This window comes from Vulpes vulpes, chromosome 12 (genome assembly GCF_048418805.1).
Source record: "Vulpes vulpes isolate BD-2025 chromosome 12, VulVul3, whole genome shotgun sequence".
Classification (NCBI taxonomy): Eukaryota; Metazoa; Chordata; class Mammalia; order Carnivora; family Canidae; genus Vulpes; species Vulpes vulpes.
This window is the reverse complement of record NC_132791.1, coordinates 13,646,808-13,668,192: the sequence shown is the minus strand read 5'-3', so window position 1 is coordinate 13,668,192 and position 21,385 is coordinate 13,646,808. Positions and strand designations below refer to the sequence as shown.

General features: G+C 44.3%; 1 protein-coding gene across 20 annotated transcripts in view; it reads right to left on the bottom strand.

The window, feature by feature from the left end:
- Window positions 1–21,385, bottom strand: part of ABCA1 (ATP binding cassette subfamily A member 1) — a 128,396-nt gene that overhangs the window by 66,049 nt on the left and 40,962 nt on the right. For 11 of the 20 annotated variants that reach the window (XR_011995470.1, XM_072727812.1, XM_072727804.1 and 8 more), the window contains exons 6-7: window positions 11,380–11,504; window positions 8,743–8,919 (exon numbers count right to left, since the gene is read on the bottom strand). Coding sequence is in view for 17 of the 20 variants with exons in the window: in XM_072727812.1 (XP_072583913.1) it covers window positions 8,743–8,919; window positions 11,380–11,504 (302 nt within the window). In the remaining 3 variants the exon portion in view is untranslated. The remainder of the gene's footprint in view (window positions 1–8,742; window positions 8,920–11,379; window positions 11,505–21,385) is intronic. The other 9 variants (XR_011995471.1, XR_011995469.1, XM_072727817.1 and 6 more) reach the window with 1 other exon arrangement.

The following is a 21,385-nucleotide window of genomic DNA, read 5'->3' as shown; positions in this document are numbered from 1 at the left end:
AGTTAAAGATCAATATGCACATTCATACAATGTGGACACCTACAAACCAATATGGTAAGCTACCATTAACAGAATGCAAATACATATATATGGCATAAAAGCATGCATCTCCAGGATAGTGACAGTCTCGGAGGAAAGAAGAGGGGATACACAGGTGGCACTGACTATAAGTGCAACGTTTTATTTCTTGAAAAGAATCAGAAGCAAGCAAGGTGAATGATGGGTGATAGTACAGGGGTGTTCTTTACATTATTCTCTATGCCTGTTTGTAAGTTTTAACTATTTCATACTTTTTTAATTAAACTAAAGATAAAAGAAGTGAGGAGGAAAGGAAGCAGAGCGGGCAGGAGTGGAAGAAAGGCTCAAGAATGTAAGCTGGCTTGACCATATACCCAATCTGAAAAGTGTCTACGTTCCTTGAGTACAATTAATTTTGAGAACCATGCCCTGAAACTAGGCCACAAAATAAAGTCTGAGAACCATATGCCTGCACCTACTATTAACTGTGGTCTCCTGCTAATATCTCACAAAGGCAGGCAAAGCTTGCCAACTAGTATTTCCAAAGAGTTCCAGTAAACAATCTACAGTTTGGAATTCCTACTATTATTTTTCCTAAACAAAAACATTCCCTTTGCTATGAACTCACAGAGGTCCCCATTGACCACAGGAGGCAAGTGATTTTCTTGTATGAAGAAAGAGGAAAAGAGTGAAGATAAAACCTTTAGTGGGGGACTACATGACCTATTGTAAGCTAACTGGAATTCGTGTATTATTCGATATTTTTATATCATAACTAAATACTGTAATATCATTACAGGAAGAATAGACAAGTACACATTGTATTACCCAAAAGGCTCCCACCCATTTCTGCAAAGTGTGTTAATCACAACATGGCAACATTGCCGAAAAGCATGACATTCTGGAGCGCTGGCCCTAGCACAACAAAGACCATTATTATACCCCATCTTTCAGGGGTTCTAACAAATGATTTCATTATAGTCTTTCTATCCTAGTAGCTTAACTAAATTGTAAAATACTGGCAATTAAAAAGGCAGTAACCTAGCCAAGTCAATTTGACTTTAATTTCTGAGCTGGTGTTTATTTCAACTGAGCATCCAACATAGTTCCTGGCATAGAATAATTAGGCACCCAGTAAATGTCTGTGGAAGAAAAACTAAAAGCAAGAGAGAAGCACATTAGGAGGACGAGATGAAATGGTATGTGTCCTGCTTCAAAGGTCATTCAACTTCACCTCATCAAGTCACTCACCTTCTGGAGCCTTTCAGTGGCTTCCTTTGCTCTAAAGGATGAGGCCCAATGGCCTCACATGGCTCTTGAAAGTTTGCCTCAGCTGATCTATAGTCACCTCCACAGCATTCGGTCTTACTGTTCCTTCTACCATCAAACTCCCCGTAGCTACATCTGCTCCTCTCTGAACCAATCAATCATGTACAGTTCCCCTAAATACCACCTTCATTCCTCTCTCCACTCTGGACACCATACATAAGCCAGGTCCTCTGCCTGGAACATTCTTCTCCCTGTTCTTTACCTGACTAACCTTTATTCTTTAGGTCCCAACTTAACAGATGCCTCCTTCCTGATCCTCAAAGAGAGGATTAGAAGGACTGCATCAGAGCGTGCACAACACCCAGCAGAGGATGCAACTGCTCCTCCCCTGTTCTGTCCCACTCATTGCCCACCACCAGGGAAACAAAGACAGAGGTTGCTTGCTCAATACTGTCCGCCGCCCCCCACCCCCACCCCCAAGCCCAGTGCATGACACAGATCAGGGCTCAATATTTGCTGAATGAATGAATTTAAGTATTTGTTTACAGATAATCACTCTACAAAATAAAGACTGGGAGAGATAGATTATCAACGCATTAAGAAGCCACTGCCAAGTAGAAATAGAAGACAGAACATTGTGAAATTAAATGTAATTAAGGGCATTTTACACTTCCTTTACTCTCAAAGTAGGCTAAAAATCTCTACTTCACTTTGCCCATATTCAGAAAATCCAACTCAAGGCTAGGATTTTATGTCTTAGCTTAAATTGAAAATAAGGAAGCCAGATACTAGGTACAAAGACTACTGCTACCCAGAAGACATCCTACCTCTTTCCAATGATTTACTTGACAATGAAGTTTTCCTTTGAGGAACAATTTAATATTTCTTATCAAAGCAGAGAACTACAAAACTCATGTCTGAGGGAGGTACTAATCTTTTAAAAAATAACTCAACAATTTAAATATTAACTTGTAAATCTGGGGCACCTGGGTGGCTCAGTCGGTTGAGCATCTGCCTTGGGAAGAGGTCATGATCTCCCTGTCCTGGGATCAAGCCCCACATGGAGCTCCCTGCTCAGCAGGGAGCCTGCTTCTCCCTCTCTCTCTGCCCCACCCCCTTCCCCATGCACACACTCTCTAATAAATAAATAAAAATCTTTTTTTTAAGATTTTATTTTTATTTACTTATGAGAAACACACACACAGAGAGGCAGAGACACAGGCAGAGGGAGAAGCAGACTCCCTACAGGGAGCCCGATGTGGGACTCCATCCTGGGACTCCGGGATCATGCCCTGAGTCTAAGGCAGATGCTCAACCACTGAGCCACCAGGCGTCCCAATGAAAATCTTTTTCAAAAAACTTTTAAATTTGTTGTGTTTAATGCATTAAAATTTTTTTTTGCTGTTTCTTTTTTTTTCTTTAAAGATTTATTTATCTTATTTTAGAGAGAGAGAACAAGTAGGGGATAGGGGCAGAAGGAGAGAGATAGAGGGAGAGAGACAGAGAGAGAAAACCCTAAACAATCTCTGCGCTGAGTGTGAAGCCTGATGTGGGACTCATCTCATGATCCTGAGATCATGACCTGAGCTGAAAAACCAAAAGTCAGAGACTTAACCAATGAGTCACACAGGTGCCCTCACTTTTTTGCTGTATTAAGCACAGCTTAATACACCTACTACCACATAACTCAGGACAAAAATCAAACCTAAACCTTTATTTAAAATATGGCAGCACTGGATGGCTCAGCCGGATGGGTGTCTGCCTATAGTTCAGATCATGATCTTAGGGTCCTGGGATCCAGCTGCACATCAGGCTCCCTGCTCAGCAGGAAGCCTGCTTCTCCGTCTCCCTCTGCTGCTCCCCCTGCTTGTACTCTCTCTCTCTCTCTCTCTCTCTCAAATAAATAGATAAAATCTTTAAAAAAAAAAAAAAAAAAGAAGAAATGACAGTATTTTTGGAGGAAGAAGTACTATAACTAAGGCAGAAATGTCTGTACAGATGGAGTTGAGCAAGTAATATTAACACTCTGCTTAATTCACCAATTTATTTCCAAATGTGTGCTCCCCTTTTCCTAAAGGAATTAAGTGAACACATAGTCTTAAGAGTAAATCCATGAGGTGTGTCATTCTACATTTACCAAATGTTAAGGATTGCAATGGACTGCCAGATGAATGCCTGTGCTGTAAACAGGTGGACAGTACAGTCAAACAACGCCAGACAAAATCTGATACTTCACACAAATGTCTGATTTTTATATAGGAAGAGAAAAGCAACTGTTTTCTCCTGAAAAAAAAAAGAAGAAAGAAAAAAAAAAAAAACTCACACAAATGCTTTAAGGGCTGCCTGGGATAAGCTGAAGTATGTTGCCCAGAAAAGGAATGAGCCAAGCCACTCTGTATTCCAAGCCTTTGTCTAAGGATCAAGACAACACTAAACAAAGAGCTTGCAAGACAAGAATGACTTTGTTTCCTCCTTCTCCATCTGTTCCTTCAATCTATACACAGCCCAGCTGTGAGGTCACTGGTCTTCTAGGGACCTCAGGGCACTGCTCACTTTACTTCCTTTGTCCCATGAACGGAGTTCTCCCTTTGCAAGAATATGCTGCATGCATCAGAAGACATGTGAACGGAACTCTTTGTTCCACAGAAGCCGAACTTTCCCTTTTAGGGTAAAGGTATTATCAGAAGTCGAGACAATCTAGCCACATGGTTATGCAGAATCCAAACTGTCATTAAGATGAAGATAAGTCCGTATGCCTGTCCTTCCTAACTCAAGAATCTGACAGCATTTTCCCCACCTCAAGGATCAGACACCACTTTCACATCATTGGGACAACGGTGAGCCAAGACTAGAATCCAAACCTACCTAACAGTGTCCCGTGCTGGTAAAGACTGGGGTCATGGCGCTGCAGGGGAGTCATCAGTGAAACTGGGATGGGAGGACAGCCCTCACTCTACAGACCCAGAACCTGTGAAGAATTCTTCAAATTCCCAATCTCAGCCTAAGAGCTGGTTCTCGGTGCCCACTAGAATGAAAGCTCTGTGTGATCAATGTCTCGCATCTTGTCCTGAGATGTTCTACTTCCCAAAGTCACTGCTGTCTTTGGTTAGTGCATTAAGAACCCTAACAGGTAGCGTTTATTATGCGTTGGAGTCACTCTCAGAATATGGCAAGAACATGTACAGAGTTGAAGAGGGACTAATAAACAGCCAAGAGCACTGAGGAAACACTTTAAAGACATAATGAAATTTATTTTACCTCTCAGTTAAAAGACATTTGTGGCAGGATGAGTGCCCTCCCCAAAGCAGTCCACATTCCCAGTCCCTGGCACCTGAATATGTTATATCACATGGCAAAATGTACTTTATAGATACGTTATGTACATTATAGATACTTTATACTTTACAGATATAATTAAAGTTATAGATTTTCAAATAGGGCAATGATCCTAGATTATCTAGGTGAGTCCAATTTAATCACAAGTCCATAAAGGCAGAGAACTTTCTCTGGCTAGAAGCAGAGAGAGATGGCAGACAGAAAAGACAGAGAAATTTAAAGCATGAGAGGGTCTCAACCAGTGTGGCTGGAGAGGGGTCACATGAAAATCATGAGAAGGAAGGTTGGCAGCCTCTAGGAGCAAAGACTGGCCTCTAGCTGACATTCAGATAGGAAACAGGGACCTCAGTCCTACAACTTTAAGGAATTGAATTCAGCTAAAAATCTGAATGAGCTCAGAAGCAAGAGGATAGTATCCTCAGAACCTCTAAAATGGAATACAGTACTGCAAACCCTCTGATTTCAATCTTCTGAGACTCCAAGGAGTAGACCCAAGGGGAACCACACTGTGCCCAGACTTCTGGCCTACAGGATTATGAAATAAAAACTTTATGTTGTTCTAAGATGCCAAGTGTGTGGTTATTTGTTACAGCAGCAATAAAAAAGCCACCACAATCAGCAAGGACCTTGATAATAGAAGCAAATAAATCCCTCCGGCCAAAATTTGCTGGTCCACTGTTATGGCTCCCTCTTGCAGTACAAAACACATCAGAGGTTATTGGAGGACAGCAGAGAGAGGCCCCCATAAAGACTTATCTATCTGAGAAAGACAGGTGCCGCTTCAGGAAGGACCCACAAGATAGGCAAAGGAAAGTTCACCTGCCCAGTCAACTGCAACAGCCAAATCCACTTTGCTGAGCAGTGAGACAAAAGAAATCACTGGTAGATGGCCACAATCCCCTCCTAGAGGTTGTTATGTCAGCAGTACAAGTACTATGAACACAAGTCTCCCTTCATAAATGCATTTAACCTAGAGACGGTATTTCATAGATCAACGTATCCCTGTACTCATCAGAAGCCATCTTTGTGAGGATCTTGGGTGAATCCAGCTCCCAGAACATACCTGACACATAATGAACTTAACACAGTTGAATAAATGAATACGCTTTTAAATTAAAAGGAGAATGTCTATAGGTAACCACTATTAATCCCAGAGAACTTTATGGAAGCAACAACATTCTGACATCCAGTATTAACTTTCATGCAAGGTATAAATAATTGAGGTATATACACGAATAAGAATCTACAGGGTAAGAAGCCTTGACAACATCTAGACAAAGAATAAAATCTTTTCACTGAACTATCATCCTCCAGGTCTACTTTGCTTGGCATGACTGATTCCTAACACAGTCGAAAATTTCCATGTTGCCAGCAATTGCTTTCAGCATGAAAATATTTCCATTGATGATTAACTTCTATTTATTGACCACCCCCTGCCATGCTCTTCATATGTATAAGCAACAGTCACAAAGGGTAAACTATATTATCTGTATGTAAAAGAAGAAGAAACCGAGGCTGACTGACACTAAACTTATCCAAGGTCACACAGCTGGTAAAACTGCTGATGAAATGTTTGAATCCAGATGCAGGTGACCCTGAGCCCATGGCCCTTCCCCTCTGCCACACTTCCCCCCCATGCTGTCAAAACACTGCTGTCCAGAGGTCATCAGAAGAAAAAGGCGGCTCAGGAGAAAGAGAATACTCTTGGCTGAAAAACAGAAAAAACATCCACACTAACCAAATTAAAAAAAAAAAAAAGAGAGAGACAGAAATGTTTCAAAATATGTCTTTCCTGAAAATCCACTTCTGGTACAGAAACACACACTGACACCCCAATTTATCTTCCCATGACGCTGGGCTCGGCACCTGGCTGCTGTTCCTGTTGTGTTTCTCGGTGTGATTAACCGCCCATTGCCAATGATGTCTCATGTCACATTCATCTACCATTGAAAATGTTGAAATGTCAACCAAGTGGCAGGAGTAAAGGGCTGCCTAATGTAAATCAAATATCAATCCCAGGGCTCCAATTAAGGCCCTGTTTAACTCGATAAATAAAAGTCACATTTCAAAATGTTTGGAAATTATTTCATCCCAAAGGTATCCTTCAAAATCACCTTTACACAGAACAATTTTGACCACTCACTACATTCTAATTCAAGAGCCTCATTTTCTAGCTTTATGGAAAGAGAGCTCTCAGCAACAGCAGATAGGCAGGAGCAGAACCTGAGATGCATTCTGTGCCCAAGAAGTGTGCAAAAAGCATTTGGTAGCCACCTTAATACCCAGTCATGAACCAAGTGATTTCCAAGGCACAACCACAACAACAGGATGGGCTGAGATGCAGCTGACAGTCTTAATGGTATATTTCCATGTATCCTATCATGCTAACCCTCCCAAGCAGGGAGGGATTATTAGATTGAAACCTAAGCTGCTGATTGTCAGATCATGAAGGCTATACTGTCATTCTACTTGGAGTGCAATTCAGACATTACGGAGTGGAGGGATTTTCTGGGATGTGCACACAATACATGTTTATTAAACAGAAATGAAATAATGAATGGCCACCAATATAAATTGCTGTGTCTTCTAAAAGCACCCATATTTAAAAAAAAAAAAAAAGCACCCATATTTCTAAAATTTGCATCTATCCGGCTAAAAGGGTGAAAATTTCAGTCTTGTAGTGCAATACAGCAAAACAGCTAAAACTGTACCAGGAAATGGTCTACTATTTCTAATAACCTTTGGCCCTTTATGTCACACAACCCAAAAAGTGCCAATAGGCTGCATATGTCTACACAAATGAGTTTGTTTTTTGGACCAGTTTTCTGGAACTGTCAACATCATCCCCATTCAGAAACATATATCTTACTTGAACTTATACTATAGAAACATTAACCAATATAATCACAGGCCACTGAACAAAGCAATTCAGTATTTTTTTTTTTTAACTGAAACAGAAGATACTACTTCTGGAATAACACAAAAATAGATCTTAAGCATTAGGCCTAGGCCCTTCCCATTGACTGGTTCACCATCAACCCTGCCTTGGAAAATCCCATGAACTCACACAGTTTTCCTACTACCTTCAACTCAGGCAGAAGCTGCAACGTCATAAAGTCAAGTGAGATACAAGAACTTCCTGATGGTCACTAGTGTGTAAACCTCAGAAGATGTTTCTAAGATCACTTTCTAGGCTGTGATCCAGGCCCAGGATCTAGAAACTAAACATTGTTAGTATCCCTGGGATAATCATAATTCTCTATAAAGAAATCATGCTGCACCAAATCCCAGAAGATTCTGATTCCTTTTTATTATAATGAGGAACATCTCTTTCGAGGCACATCCTTCTTCCAAGGCTCTTTCCCTGGTTTTAAGAGAATCTACTGACAAATCAGAGTGCTATCTGGTAAGTGGGAAACCAGAACATCAGATGCTAAGTGATGTTGTTGGAGAGGCATGTCACCAGAGGTCTCAGAAAATCCAAAGAAATACACCTATTTGTAACTATACCAAACCCTCCACTGACCAAATTGCTCAGGTTCATCTGTATTCTTTAAGAATGAACGTGTATAACTCTGGGACCACTTCTCTAAACTCTTGATTCCTAAGCCGATCAGACTTTGTTGCAATTTTTCTTCTGTAACTGCAATTTTGTCATTGATTAATTATTGTTGTGTGTTCCCATCCAATTCTGAGGTTTCCCCACTGTGACAGCTTAGAGTGTCTCCTCGCAAAGATGCTCTTAAGAATGGATATCTATCTTCCCATCAATGATGTTGAGACTTTTTTTTAGTCTGGGAAACTCTTTCCTCAAATGAACTCTAATAATCTCAAATGACAATATCTTTAAAAACATACAAAACACGTCTTCTCTGAAATAGGCACAAAGGACCCTAGGCTTAGACTCAGAGCCATGCCCAACTCATTCCCCGCCCCCTTTGACCCCTCGGGAAAAAGCCCTAAAGTTTGAAAGAACAGAATACCATGGAGCTAAATTACCTCTCAAACTCCCAGCCAGCCCTATGTTCCTACAAAAACAAAGTTATGTTGTCCAGGGAAAATGTTTGCATTCCCAAAGCATTAGTGCTTACAGCTTCTCCACACGGCAAGCCTACTCACCAGGATCGGCTTCAGGATGTCCATGCTGGAATGAAGCACTTGCTCTGCTGCATCCAGCTTCTCCTTTGGCAAGCTGCAAAGCATGGAAACTTCTTGTTCACCAAGTTGAATCACCTCTTCTAACTTCGATCCACTGCACAGATTCGTCAAATGTAACTGGTAGCCTTGCAAAAATACCTGGAAGCATTTCATGCAAAGAGAGACAAAGCAAAACCAGATTACAAAGATGGGAAGCTGGGCCAGTATAGCTTTGAAGAATGGACACCATCGCCAATAGTTCAATCAGATCTTTTTACTGAACTTTGGGATGCATCAAGGCACAATCTGACAGGAAACTTAAAATCTGGGGCACCTGGGTAGGTCAGTGGTTGAGCATTTGCGTTTGGCTCAGGTCTGATCTGAGGATCAAGTCCCGCATCGGGCTCCCCTCAGGGAGCTTCTCTCTCTGCTGTGTAAAATGTCTCTGTGTGTCTTTCATGAATAAATAAATAAAATCTTTTTTAAAAAATAAAAATACCTAAAGGAAACTTAAAATCTGAATGTTGTGTTTGACTCATCATCTCCCACACTCTTGTCCTTATAAAGGGAAATCCTGAGTCCAACTCTTTTTCTCAAAAGTGGGGCACATGATTCAGGAAATAGGAATTGAAAATCTAAACGCCTGAAACCATTTTTATTATTTTATTTTATGAGGCAAAAACATTTTTATTATTTTGGAACTTACAACATCTTAAGCTGGGGTTGGGCTGAATAATTTTTAAAAAAAAGGCATTCATACTATTTATTTGTAGGTATAGGTATTTCACTGATGCACAAAATTATGTTGAAGCAATTTCAGAATTTGGAACTCTTCATTTTATTTGCCCTAGAGAAGAGTACCAGAAAGGCAGGCTTCTTAGGAGAAGTCCTCATGGAAGGCCAATTCTAAATCATTCTTATGCATTCATTAAAGCAGACCCCCAAGAGAGCCTTTCCCTGGCTGTATTTTGTTTACCTAATTAGCTTGGCTGGGCCTCAATAAACAGCACTTCTTCATACATGGTCCTTACTGACCATTAGACAGCAAATTCAGTAAGAGGAAGGGCTGGCTTTTCTTGCTCACTTTGTGTCCAGAATGCTGAAACACTATCGACAGTAAATATTTGTGGAATGCATGGATGATGCAGATTCTGTATCAGTCCATTATTACTACCTCCCCTTGGTAGTTTAAATTAGCGCAGCTTGATCTGCTTGTAGGACAACCTAGTGTGAGTGACAGCCCAAAACCCTCTCCAGGCTTTCAATATAGCTTTCTCTCGCTGCAGAGCACTGGGCCTGCCACAGTTTCCGTGAAGGTTTCCCCCACCACCAGGCACGGAAGCATGCTTCCGTTTTGCTCCTAATTCTAAGGAGTCTTTGCAGTCAGCCTACCTTGGGTGTCTGTGTTTGAGAGCACTGACTACAGAGAGACCCTAATACCGTACGAGAACCACCTCACCCTTTATTTTATACTGATCTGATGCGACAGATACGAAATTGGCAGGGGGGAATGGAAATTGTGCTAAATGCAACTGTTTTCATAAGCTCGCTGCCTTTGGCCCATCTCCCAACCATACAACTGGTAAACACAAGGCATATTTTCCTAGTTTCATAAGGGCAAGCAGTAAGCACATTTTTCTAATTTTAAAAATTCTACATTATGTAAAGCAAAGATCTTATTTTGGGGCATAAACATTTCCACTACTTCTGCTTATTGTAAAGATAAGCTGGTGTGTAGACAGGAGACAGAGTAAAGAAGCAGTGCCCCTTTCTGCCAAGGAATACACTTGGGAAGCTTCTCTGAAAATCGATAACCATGCAACCTGGGTCTGCTACTCACTGCACAGGGGCTGTGTGATAACTAATTATGCCATAGGAAGTTTTCTAAGAATCTAAGAATAAAATTCTATGTAAACACTAATACTACTTCCTGGTTTTACAAATTAAGAAAAAATCATTTTTCCTTATACATTTTTCTTATACATCTTTAAAGGATGTATTAAGTTTTTTAAATCTTCTATCTTAAATTTTATAGACAGCTGCTCTGATCGGTAATCCTCAACTCTGGCTACAGTCTCAGAATGGTGAGAAATTTTTTAAAAACGTTTAATTCATCTTAACTTAAATTTATCCCCCCCCCCCCCCTTTGGGGGAAGTTATCAACAAATGCCAGCTGACAGGCAGGAAATCAGTTTTATTTCAACCAGATGGCCCATGACACCAAGTTGCATACTCCACTCTCGGGATGGTTTGGCAATACCAGGCTGAGCAGAGAGGTAAAAACAGTGAAGTTGAGCTTGAGCTAATAATCTCCTTCAGCACCAATACCAAGACAGGGGTTGAGGGCAGCCCTGGTGGCACAGCGGTTTAGCGTCGCCTGCAGCCTGGGGTGTGATCCTGGGGACCCTGGATCGAGTCCCACATCGGGCTCCCTGCATGGCGCCTGCTTCTCCCTCTACCTGTTCATCTGCCCCTCTCTCTCTGTGTCTCTATGAATAAATAAAATCTTAAAAAAAAAAAAAAAAAAAGACAGGGGTTTATTCATTTCTTTCCAGGCACTCTTAAAGAATCTAACTGCACCAGCCCCACCGAGGAAGGAAGCTGAACATCACAGCTTACCTTGTGGAGGCTGACATTAGCCCCCAGCATTTTGTCCACAGTGAGCCTTGGCAGAGAAAGGTTGTGTGTCAAGAATCCAGAGAAGGCTTCATTGTCCACTAGGAAATCCTGAAGTTTCAAGCCTGCTGAGAAATAGTATTTCACTTTCATTAAATATGTTTAAAAAAAAAAAAAAGCACGATGGGGCAGGTGGAGAAAAACATCTTAATATTGATGACTTCATTTTAAACCAATTGATAACCACAGGTCTCTGACTTCAGCATACAGAGAAATGACATTCAGGGAGCTTTGCCTTACAGGAGAGATGAAAAGAATGCTTTCTGAAGACACGCAGAGCTAAACCACGAGTGTGCTCCTGGATTCAAACAGTGTGACAGAACCCTACATGCTCACACAGCCTTTTCTCGTTTTCGAGGAAAAAGGCAAACCTTTTAAGTGATCTTGGCCAGCCCATCTGAGATTTGTGAACCTAACCCCATGCCACCTCAGCTAAAAATCAGAGATATTTAAAGCCTTTGTCCCACAAGCTCCCTAGAAGGCTGATCTCCTCTTGATGCAGAATAGCGGTTCTCAAACTTGAGTGGACAAAGGAATCACTTGACAGCTTGTCAAAAACAGATTACCAGTCTGCACCCCCAGAGTTTCTGATTCAGCCAGCCTGGGGTGAGGGCAGAGAATTCACATTTCCAATGAGCTCCCAGGTGATGCAGATGCTGGTGATCCGGGCCCTGCACTTTGAGAACCATTGGTGTAGAGCATTACACATATCAAAGCACTTTCATAGATGTGATCTCATTTTAATTCCAACTGTGGAACACCTGATACAGAACTCCAAAACCCAGGTCTGCTAGACTTAAAACACAAGCATAAACTTAAAAGTCAACCCTACTAAATGACTGGATTACTGTTGTGTTTCACGAAGAATCCCTTTAATAATAAACCCTGCAGGTACATTCCAGTGTAGTGAAGCAGAAAAAGCACTGGCCAGAAATCCAGAATTTTAGTCTTCAGAGTTGGAGATTGTGCCTGGTGGTGTCATTTGGGAATTTCATATCATCTCTCTGAACCTCAGCTTTTTTTATCTCCAAAACAAGAAGTTTCTGCCCAGATGTTGAGCCCCTGGCTCTGAAATGTTGCTGTTTCACCTGCCCTATTTCATCTGACCACCTGCTTCTCTTTCAGCCCCACCCTCTTAATAACCCAACTTCTTATAATAAAGAGAAAACCAGCTCATCATGACCACATGACTGGCAATGCTCATTCCCAGCCTGCAGCCCACAGGCCCCAGCATCTTTATTTAACCCCTTATTTTTACAAAGTAAGGCAGGGGAGCCACAGCATGGGTGAAATGTCCTGGCAAATAAAGATGTCTCCAAGCCTCAGGAAGAATATACACACAGGGTGACCCTCCTTGACCACAAATTCCTCCCGAGTAGTGAAAAACCCGAGTAGTACACAGACACTGCGCAAAGGACTTCATAACAGCCTCCTTGCTCCAGAGCAGGATTGCTAAAGTGTGGGAGGCTGACCCAGGCTAAACCTGCAATGGGTCTAGGTCATAAGCAACACTCTTGAGACCAGCAAGTACTCTCAGTGTGTTTATAAGGCTCTTCTGTAATGTCAGCGGGCTCCGAGGATGAGAACAGCTGGACATGATCAAATTCAAACCGCCCATCAGTGAATCCCCTGGATGAGACAGAAAAACCAAGAGGCCGATTCAACAGTCAACAACCCTTGGCAGTGCACGTGCGCTGGGTGGTGAGGTCGCTGGGTGGGGAAGCAGCAGGGCGGGCCAAAGACCCTTGGCGACAAAGAACTCCCACTCTGATCACATGCATGCCACACATGAGGACTTAGATTCACACACCACCACCAACAGCCACAGCCTGTGTGCACAAAGGAAGGCAGTGTGGTACGGTGCCTGGTTCCCGACCTTGGCTCTGATTACGCTCAGATAGGTAATGTTACAAGAACCCCAATGCCCAGGCTACAAGCCCCAACGTCTAATCAGAGCATTCGGAGCTGACACCCAGGTGTCAGAATTTTATACAGCTCCCCAGGCAATTGTAGCTGAGTTTGAGAAATGGTAGAGTGGCACAAAGATCAGGGATGTGGGACCAGAAAAACCTAACTTTGGTGCTGGACTCTACTGTTCACTGAGAAATGCATTTTGCCTTCCCAAGACCAATTTTTCCCACCTAAAAGGTAAAGGATAAGAGTATCGGCACCTTTGCAAGATACGAAGATTGGAGATATTCATGGGTAAAGCATGAAAGGTGAATAACTGGCTCATAGTATATGCTCAATAAATGGTAATAATTTTGTGATTGCTGGAAAGGGTTTTCTTTCATCTAACTTTACCAATGTACCTAAGTGAAGTGTAACGAGAAGGTAAGGACTCGGTTCTTGCCCTCAAAGAACTCTGAAGGCTGATAAGGGAGATGAAGAGACATGTCAATAAAGTAGAAGGAATGAGGAAGACAGTTCATGCAAGTGCTTAGGCAGAATGGGAAGAGTCAGGCTGATGCCTAATTCTGGAAAAAGGCAAGAGGGCCAAAAGTCTCCTGAGGTTGTGGCTGGGGAGATCCCTCATCATGGCAGGGCCAGGACACTCTGTAGTCATAGTGCTGTGTACACAGTAGGTTCTATAAATGTTTTTCAGTGGAAAAAAAATAAGTCAACAAGCAGATAAACATAGAGGAGATTCCTCAAAACTTAAGATTTGGGGAGTGGAATGGGAGGAGGAGAAAGGAGTGTAGCAGGAGACCAGAGTGGGGTGGCTTTGTACCTCTGGTCTCCATTTTCTCCATTATGTAGCTGGCAGGAGAATGAGTGAAGAAGCCAAGAATATGGAGAAAGCCAGATGTCTGAGCAGTCCTTCTTCTCTTTGGCCTAGCTAACCTCCACTCTTTTTTTCTTGGCCCATGAACCATCTCCTCCAGGAAGCCTGCCCTGACTTTCTCACACTCAAGCTGGGATAAGTGGCTGTCCTCTGTGCTCCAATAGCTTCCTGTGTTTCCTTCAAACAGCACATAGATGGAGCTCCCATTGTCCCATTGTCCCATTGAAAGATGGCACACATCTTTCTCATCAGAAGAACAGAAATGTCTTGAGGGGGGCATGGGTGGCTCAGTCAGTTAAGAGTCTGACTCTTAGTTTTGGCTCAGGTCATGATCTCAAGGTCATGAGAAGGAGCCCCATATCACAGTCCATTCTCAGGGTGGAGTCTGCTTGAGATTCTCTTTATCCCTCTGCTCCCCCTACTCACTCTCTCTTGCCTCTCTCTTTCTAAAATAAATAAATCTAAAAAAGAAGAAGTGTCTTGAGGCCCAGGACTTTGTAATTTCAAAGCACAGCAGTGCCCAGTACAGAAGAGGCACCAGAAGATCTGAATCCAAGTCCTAGCTTTGCTCTTTCCTAAGTGTGGAGCCATGAACCTCACTTCTCCCCTTTTAATCTCTCTGGGCCTCAGTTTCCTCAGCTGCAAAATGGAGCTAATAACATTCACAAGATGTTATAAAAACCAAGATCAAGAATGTAAAAGTACTCTTTCAGAGGCAAAGAGCTGATGAGCCTCAACAGGTGACGCAGGGAACTGAGAGGGGATGCATGCTTGTCACAGAACAGTCACCACGGAGCTGGGATGCTCGCTAAATTCAACATGAGGCCCTGCTGCCCACGGAGAAGACTCAGAGTCACTACCCAGCAGAGGCGGAGAGAGCTTTCCCGCTACAACCTCTCCAATATGGACCAAAGGGTGGCCTGTCCATTTCCCAAGAGCTTTGCTTTGGATGTACAAAGGTAGGGCAAAGGAAAGGAGAAAAAGAAAACAAAAACAAAAACCCAATTCAGGATCTTAGAGTCTGAAGAACAAAACAAGTGAAATGTGTGTCTGTGAGCTGAGGAAGAACAGGGCCGATGCCTCAGTTTCTTGCCAATCCTCTGGGCCCGGCCTCACTGACCAAGCCGAGGAACCGCTTCCACAGCAGACAGCGGGGAGGCCCTGCACCCGGCAACATGTTTTCGTGGCCACTTAGAGCTGCTTCTGCTTCTCCCCAGCCTGGCTGAGCACAGCTGAGGACCAGGAAGGGCGGGGAGGGCCTGTGGGAAAGGGGGGGCTGGTGGGGAGGAGGGGGAAGGCTGGCGGGGAGGAGGGAGGGAGGGAGGGCGGGCAGGAAGGCGGAGGAGGGAAGCCCTCGGCACAGCCCGCAGGGGTTACTCTCGGTCAGTACCCTCCAGTCCCCAGCTCGAGTTTCAAGATCCCTGTAGTCTCTTTTGTTCAACATGAAAAGGAACCACAGCAATCAGTGGCTTGAGAAGTGGGTGGAGGCAAATGAGAAAAAGAAGCCGAGAAAGAGATCACGTCAGCATCCAAGGGCCCAGAAACTCTTCTTAAAATGACCCCAGGAGGGTCTCCCAGCCTTTGCCCTGTCAAATGGGCAATGACCTGGAGGGGACCAGGCCAGATTCTAACTTGTCTGGCCACATACACAAAACCTTAAGACTTCTCTGCTAGAAAGGGCTGGTAAGTTAGGGCTTTCCTTTTTTTCCTGATGTTAGGGCTCTACTTTCTTCTCCAGGGATAGCTACTGCCAGCTTCCTTGAGATGGCTGGACCCTCCTCTCTGGGAAGACCAGGGCCTCTCTGGGAATTTCGGGGCTCTGGGCAGCAGAGTGAGACAGGGTGAGTGGCTGCTCCCTGGGTGACCCCTTAAGGCTGGGTGAGAAGAGGTCAGGAGCTTGGGATGGGTACAGCTTCAGAATTTGTCCACTGTGCATCTGGGCTTGGGCTTCCCAACCCGGGAGATTTCTTCACCACAGTGAGGGTTTGCTGAGGGGATACCAAGACATAACCAAACAGTCTCAGGTTCTGGAGACTGGCTCACCTGGTTCAAACCTCAGTTCCAGAATTTTCCAGTCATTTTCCAGACCCCCTTGGAGGAGTCACTTGAGCTCTCTGAGCCTCCGCTTTTCTAGAAATGGAGGTTTACCTTTACTAGGAGTGCAGGTTTGTTTAAACAAGTTCAAAACAAATGTTGATAAAGTCATGGATGATAATTACGTGAAAGGGTCCCAAGAGAAACCAGAATATTTAGGGTCACGCTCCCTGAACCCTTTGTAGCAAGTACCAGGGAAGCCAGAGTCTTCTCCTGAGACCAACAGAAGTATTCTAAAGCTTACAAAACACCTATTCCTTAAAGTATTTTACACAGAGGTTAACTTGCATTAATTCAACAAGCTACAAAATGGCTACTAAACCCGAAGCACTAGTAGTGTGGTTCAAAGGAGCAATATTTCCCAGTGCTCTGTGAAGGCAGGAGCCTGTAACAAAAGAGATGCTATATGAAGACATGATCCTTGTCTTAGCCATGAGGAGATGGAGAAAGGATCAGGTGGGCAGACCTGTGAGCCTCCAGCCCTGTCTGCAACTCCACAATCAGTCACCATTAAAAGCAGGAGGTCGAGGGATCCCTGGGTGGCGCAGCGGTTTGGCGCCTGCCTTTGGCCCAGGGCACAATCCTGGAGACCCGGGATCGAATCCCACGTCGGGCTCCCTGCATGGAGTCTGCTTCTCCCTCTGCCTGTGTCTCTGCCTCTCTCTCTCTCTCTCTGTGTGACTATCATAAATAAATAAAAATTTAAAAAAAAAAAAAAGCAGGAGGTCGAGAGAGACATCTTCTAAGGCAGTAGCATGCCCACTGTCTTACTGAGAAGTAGGCAAGGTTCTGTCAGTACCCCCCTGGAATGAGGACCGACGTCAGCTGAGAACCCTAATGGCAACCAGGTCCCCAAGGAACCAGTGGAGACTGTGGCCCCAGGGGGAAAGGGTGATGTGCCAGCATGGGCCAAGGGCACTCCTGATGCCATGAGGGTGACCGTCTGGCTGTGGAAGCCCAACAGGAAATGAAGGTAACAGAAGATGAAAGGTACCAGATGTCATGTTGATCCACATGAACTCTGGACCTGAAGAGAAAGAGGGAGAAGCCAGTATTGGGCAAAGAAGAGAGCTGAAAGCACTGTGCATGGAGAGTGCTTAGTGAAGGCCAGGGAGGCCTTTGTAGGAAGGTGAGAGAAGATGCTCAGAAAAGGCAAAGAACAAAGAGAAGGAAAGAGGCCAAAAGCATGAAGAAGCACAGGATCCAAGAACAGGAAAGACTGAATCTAAGAGAAAGGGCAGAGGGGAAAAGAGATGGGAAGAAAGAAAAGAGTTTGAGGCATTCAATCCTCACTGAGAAGCTGGTCTCCACTGAAAATGCGACCAGACGCTCCTAACACCAGGCGGCGTGGGATCAGAATTAGCCCCAGGACCCCAAGATCTCAGAACACAGGAAAGGAAGAGGAGTTTAAGATGAGATAGGGGCTGAGATTCTTTCCAGGGCAGAACTAAGGAATAACTGTTCATATATATAATGTATAAATAACTTAGCTTTCCCCTTCAAAAGGAATAAACTGTATCAAGATAGGGACACAGTAGTGATTTGTGAGCAGAGGAAGGTAATTAGCATTTACAGAGCATCAGATTCCTTATACGTATTGCTTTTCTAGAACGCCTAAAACAAGCTTACGAGAAATGTTGTAGTCCCATTTTTCAAACATGGAAATAGACCCAGAGACGTTAACACCCCGCTCAAGGTCACAGAGCAAGCAAGTGGCATATTTGAATTCAATCAGCTCTGGCTAAAAAGCTTTGGCTCTTTCTACCTGATGGGGAATTCAATGAATCACTATACTCTTTAAAATCGCTTCATCACATTTTTGGCATCAAAAGATGGATAATGCCACCCAAGATTCCTGGTATTGGAATAAGGCAACAGGGCAGCACGGTGTGGTGGAAAGATGCTATTAAGCCTAAGTCAAAGAGACCCAGATTCAACTTACAGCTTTATTCTGTGACCTTAGGCAATAGACATATATCCCTTTTAAGCCTCAGTTTCCTCCTCAAAAAAACTGAGACAATACCAACCTGCTAATGGCCGCTGTAAGCCTTCAATGTACCCATGTATCAAAATGTAAAACAGCATCAGTACTTGCTGCAACTTCATCTGTTGGACCGAGTGTCACTCCAAGATTGTCTTTTGTGATTCAAAGCAACAGTGATGAGAGGGCAAGAAATGGGAAGCTTTCAACTAGAAACACACTGGGCTCCTGAGTTCCTCTTTGCCACCCATGGGGTACATAAATCTTGCACTGGAAAAGCAAGACACATGAAACACTGTTCTTGACACAATCCAACGTTTTAAGGGCAGTCTGATGTTGTGGGGTACATGCTGTCCTGTAATTGAGTGCAATTGTGTTTTCTATTCTTGTCTGGCTAAAGCTGACCTTTGATTCAATTTAGTTCAAGTAATATTTCAACATAGCACTGCAGCACTGCATCCACCTGATTACAGCCTAGCTGGGGTTAGACCCTACCCTGGATGCAAACCAGCGGCCTGGGCTCTCTCGGACATAGCCCAGCCCTCACAGGTCTGGGAAAACTTTCTCATGGTAGGTTGGAAAGGTTTCAAACGTGAAACCCCAGGCCCTCGATCAGAACTTTCAACAAGTGCATGCAGAACGTGAATTGCAATCACGCAAAGATTTCAAAGAATTTCCAGTCTGATGACATATTGTTGACACATATATCATCAGATCTCCCAAAAAGATGACTCATAGGGGACCCACAAGGACAGAAAACAAAGTTTGGGGCTGCAGCCTCAACTTCGGTGGCTGTCAAATGGAATGAAGGGGTTCAGGCAGGGAAGGAGGAACGGCTATGAGTCACAGGATGTTCTCTCTAGATGGGCCTTGGGGAACGTTCCACCCATGCCTGTTCCCCCTTGAAGCCGGGAAGTGGAGGAAGTCTGCTATTTCTCTCAGAAGCCCTCTTGTCTCCTTGCTGATGCCAGCCATCCGTGTCCTGTATCCTGTGACCTTGGGGAAGTTTCTGGCTACCCCGGGCTGCTCTCTTTAGGACATAGTAACAGCAGAGTATGAAAGACTGAAGTTGTAGTCCTTTTTCTCCCTTTGCCAACTATGATGCTTTAGGCAAGTTACTTAGCCTCTCTGAGCTTCAGCTCTTTTCTTGAGCACAGAAAGAAACAAAATTCCCTATCTTGCATGATATGCAGTGACCTGAAGTACAAGCCTGGTGTCTCTTACGTGTCAAGCACTGCACTAGATGCTTTACCCATATCAGCTCATTGGTGTCTCCATTTTGAGGAAACTGAGACAGAGATGTTATGGAATTATCTAAGGTCACACAGCCAATAAGCAGAAAAGCCAGGATGTGAACCAAGGCAGTCTGGCTGCCAAATGTTTTCTTGGTACTAAATCGTACTGCCTGGTGGATGTTTGCAAGATAACGGTTTTATATCTTCTTCCCTCAATTCCCTTTCAACAGCCAACTACCTTGCCATGTCACCAAAGGCTGCCTGCCCTACCCTCGGGGGGATCATGTCTGCTGGACTCTCAAAAATCAAAGCAGAATCAAAGGTCCACAGAGTGAGTTCGCAGTATTACCAGTAAATCCAACAGTCAGAAAGTTATGACCCTCTTCCCTAAGTAAAATCCAGCGTAACCCTCAGGACTTATTTCACGAAAGTCTTACAGAGTCACATCAGAAAGGACAAACAAAGCAGATTTGTACCATGAATATATAGAAAATGGCAGCTATGCCAGTGACCTAACAAAATCTAGCTGAAGGGACAGACAAGCTCAAGACCCAAGTCAGGATGTGGGGAGGCATGTAGGGTGGCCCTGGATCTCCCATCCCCTCCCCTCCTTCCAATTTCCAACCCTTGATCCCAATGATGTGGCATGTCTTCCAAAATGCTATCTCCAGCCCAGTAACAAAATGCCCAAAGGATCTTCCTTGTTCTTTCCTAGAAAAGCTCTCGTAAGCTTCAGAGGACTCTCTACACCCCGGACAGAAGGCATTTCAGAAGCCCCCAGGTTGGGCACTGTAGGAGGCCAGTTGTAACCCTAGTCCTCACTGGCAGGTGCTGACATAGGTACTCCAGGCCAGAGCAAAGAGCCATGCAGGGGGAGCATCCAACTTCAGGGAGCATCATTCTCAGGGGGAGCGCTGTGCATGTGGACTGTGGTGTACATGGCATCCACAGAAATGCGTCCCTTGCCAGCCCTACAGAGAGCATGAAAGCCATCCCTCAACTGTCCCACCTACCTAGCCTGGCCTGATTCAGCAGATCCAGAGAATGATCTTCGGATGTCCCACAGAACACCTACTCAGCTTCTCTTAAAAAGCAGTAGGGTGGCTGTACTCTGGGGGACAGGGTCTGACACCTGGAGACCTAAGATCTTGGCAGAGGATGGAAGTTGCTGAGTCCCTTACACAGGGAGGGGGCACTGGGGATAGTCGGGTCAGAGCTGATAGAGAACTTCCACAGCACCTCCTCAAGCACCAGAATTGTTCTGGAGCAACAGTGAGGCTGAGGGAGCAGCCGTGGGATACAGTGGTGGGCAAGAGCCTAACTAACCACGAAAATGAGGGACAGTGGGGGAGCTGGGAACTACTTACAGCGGATGTGAGGGTGGCCGGCCCAGGACAGCAAGAAGCCTCAGCCCCAGGATGTGCATTTCCCAACTTCCAGCCAAGGAGGAAGCGCTGACCCCTATACACACGTAAACTCGTGAGGAGCCTGGGCCCACCATGCCAGTTAGAGATGAAGAAGAGTCTGGGGCATCGGGGTAGAGCGGGTGTATGAGCAGAAACGTTCAGCAGGAGGCCCACCAAAGAGCCTGGTGGGTACCGCTATGCAATGCATTTAAATAGCTGAAAAGGAAATGAGTAGAAAAGACAGAGTAGAAAGCAAAAGGACATCTTCTCCAGCCGAGTCCTGATCTGAGCAACACCAGCCCCACTGGGGAGGCCTCGGCTCCGGCCAGTCTGCTAGTCACCCCATCCGAACATGCCAGATTCACCAGAGACGGGCCGGTGGGCTGGTGTGGTGACAGAGCCTGAGGGGAAGGGCCGAGAAGGAGGCTAAGGAAGATGACAGTTCTTC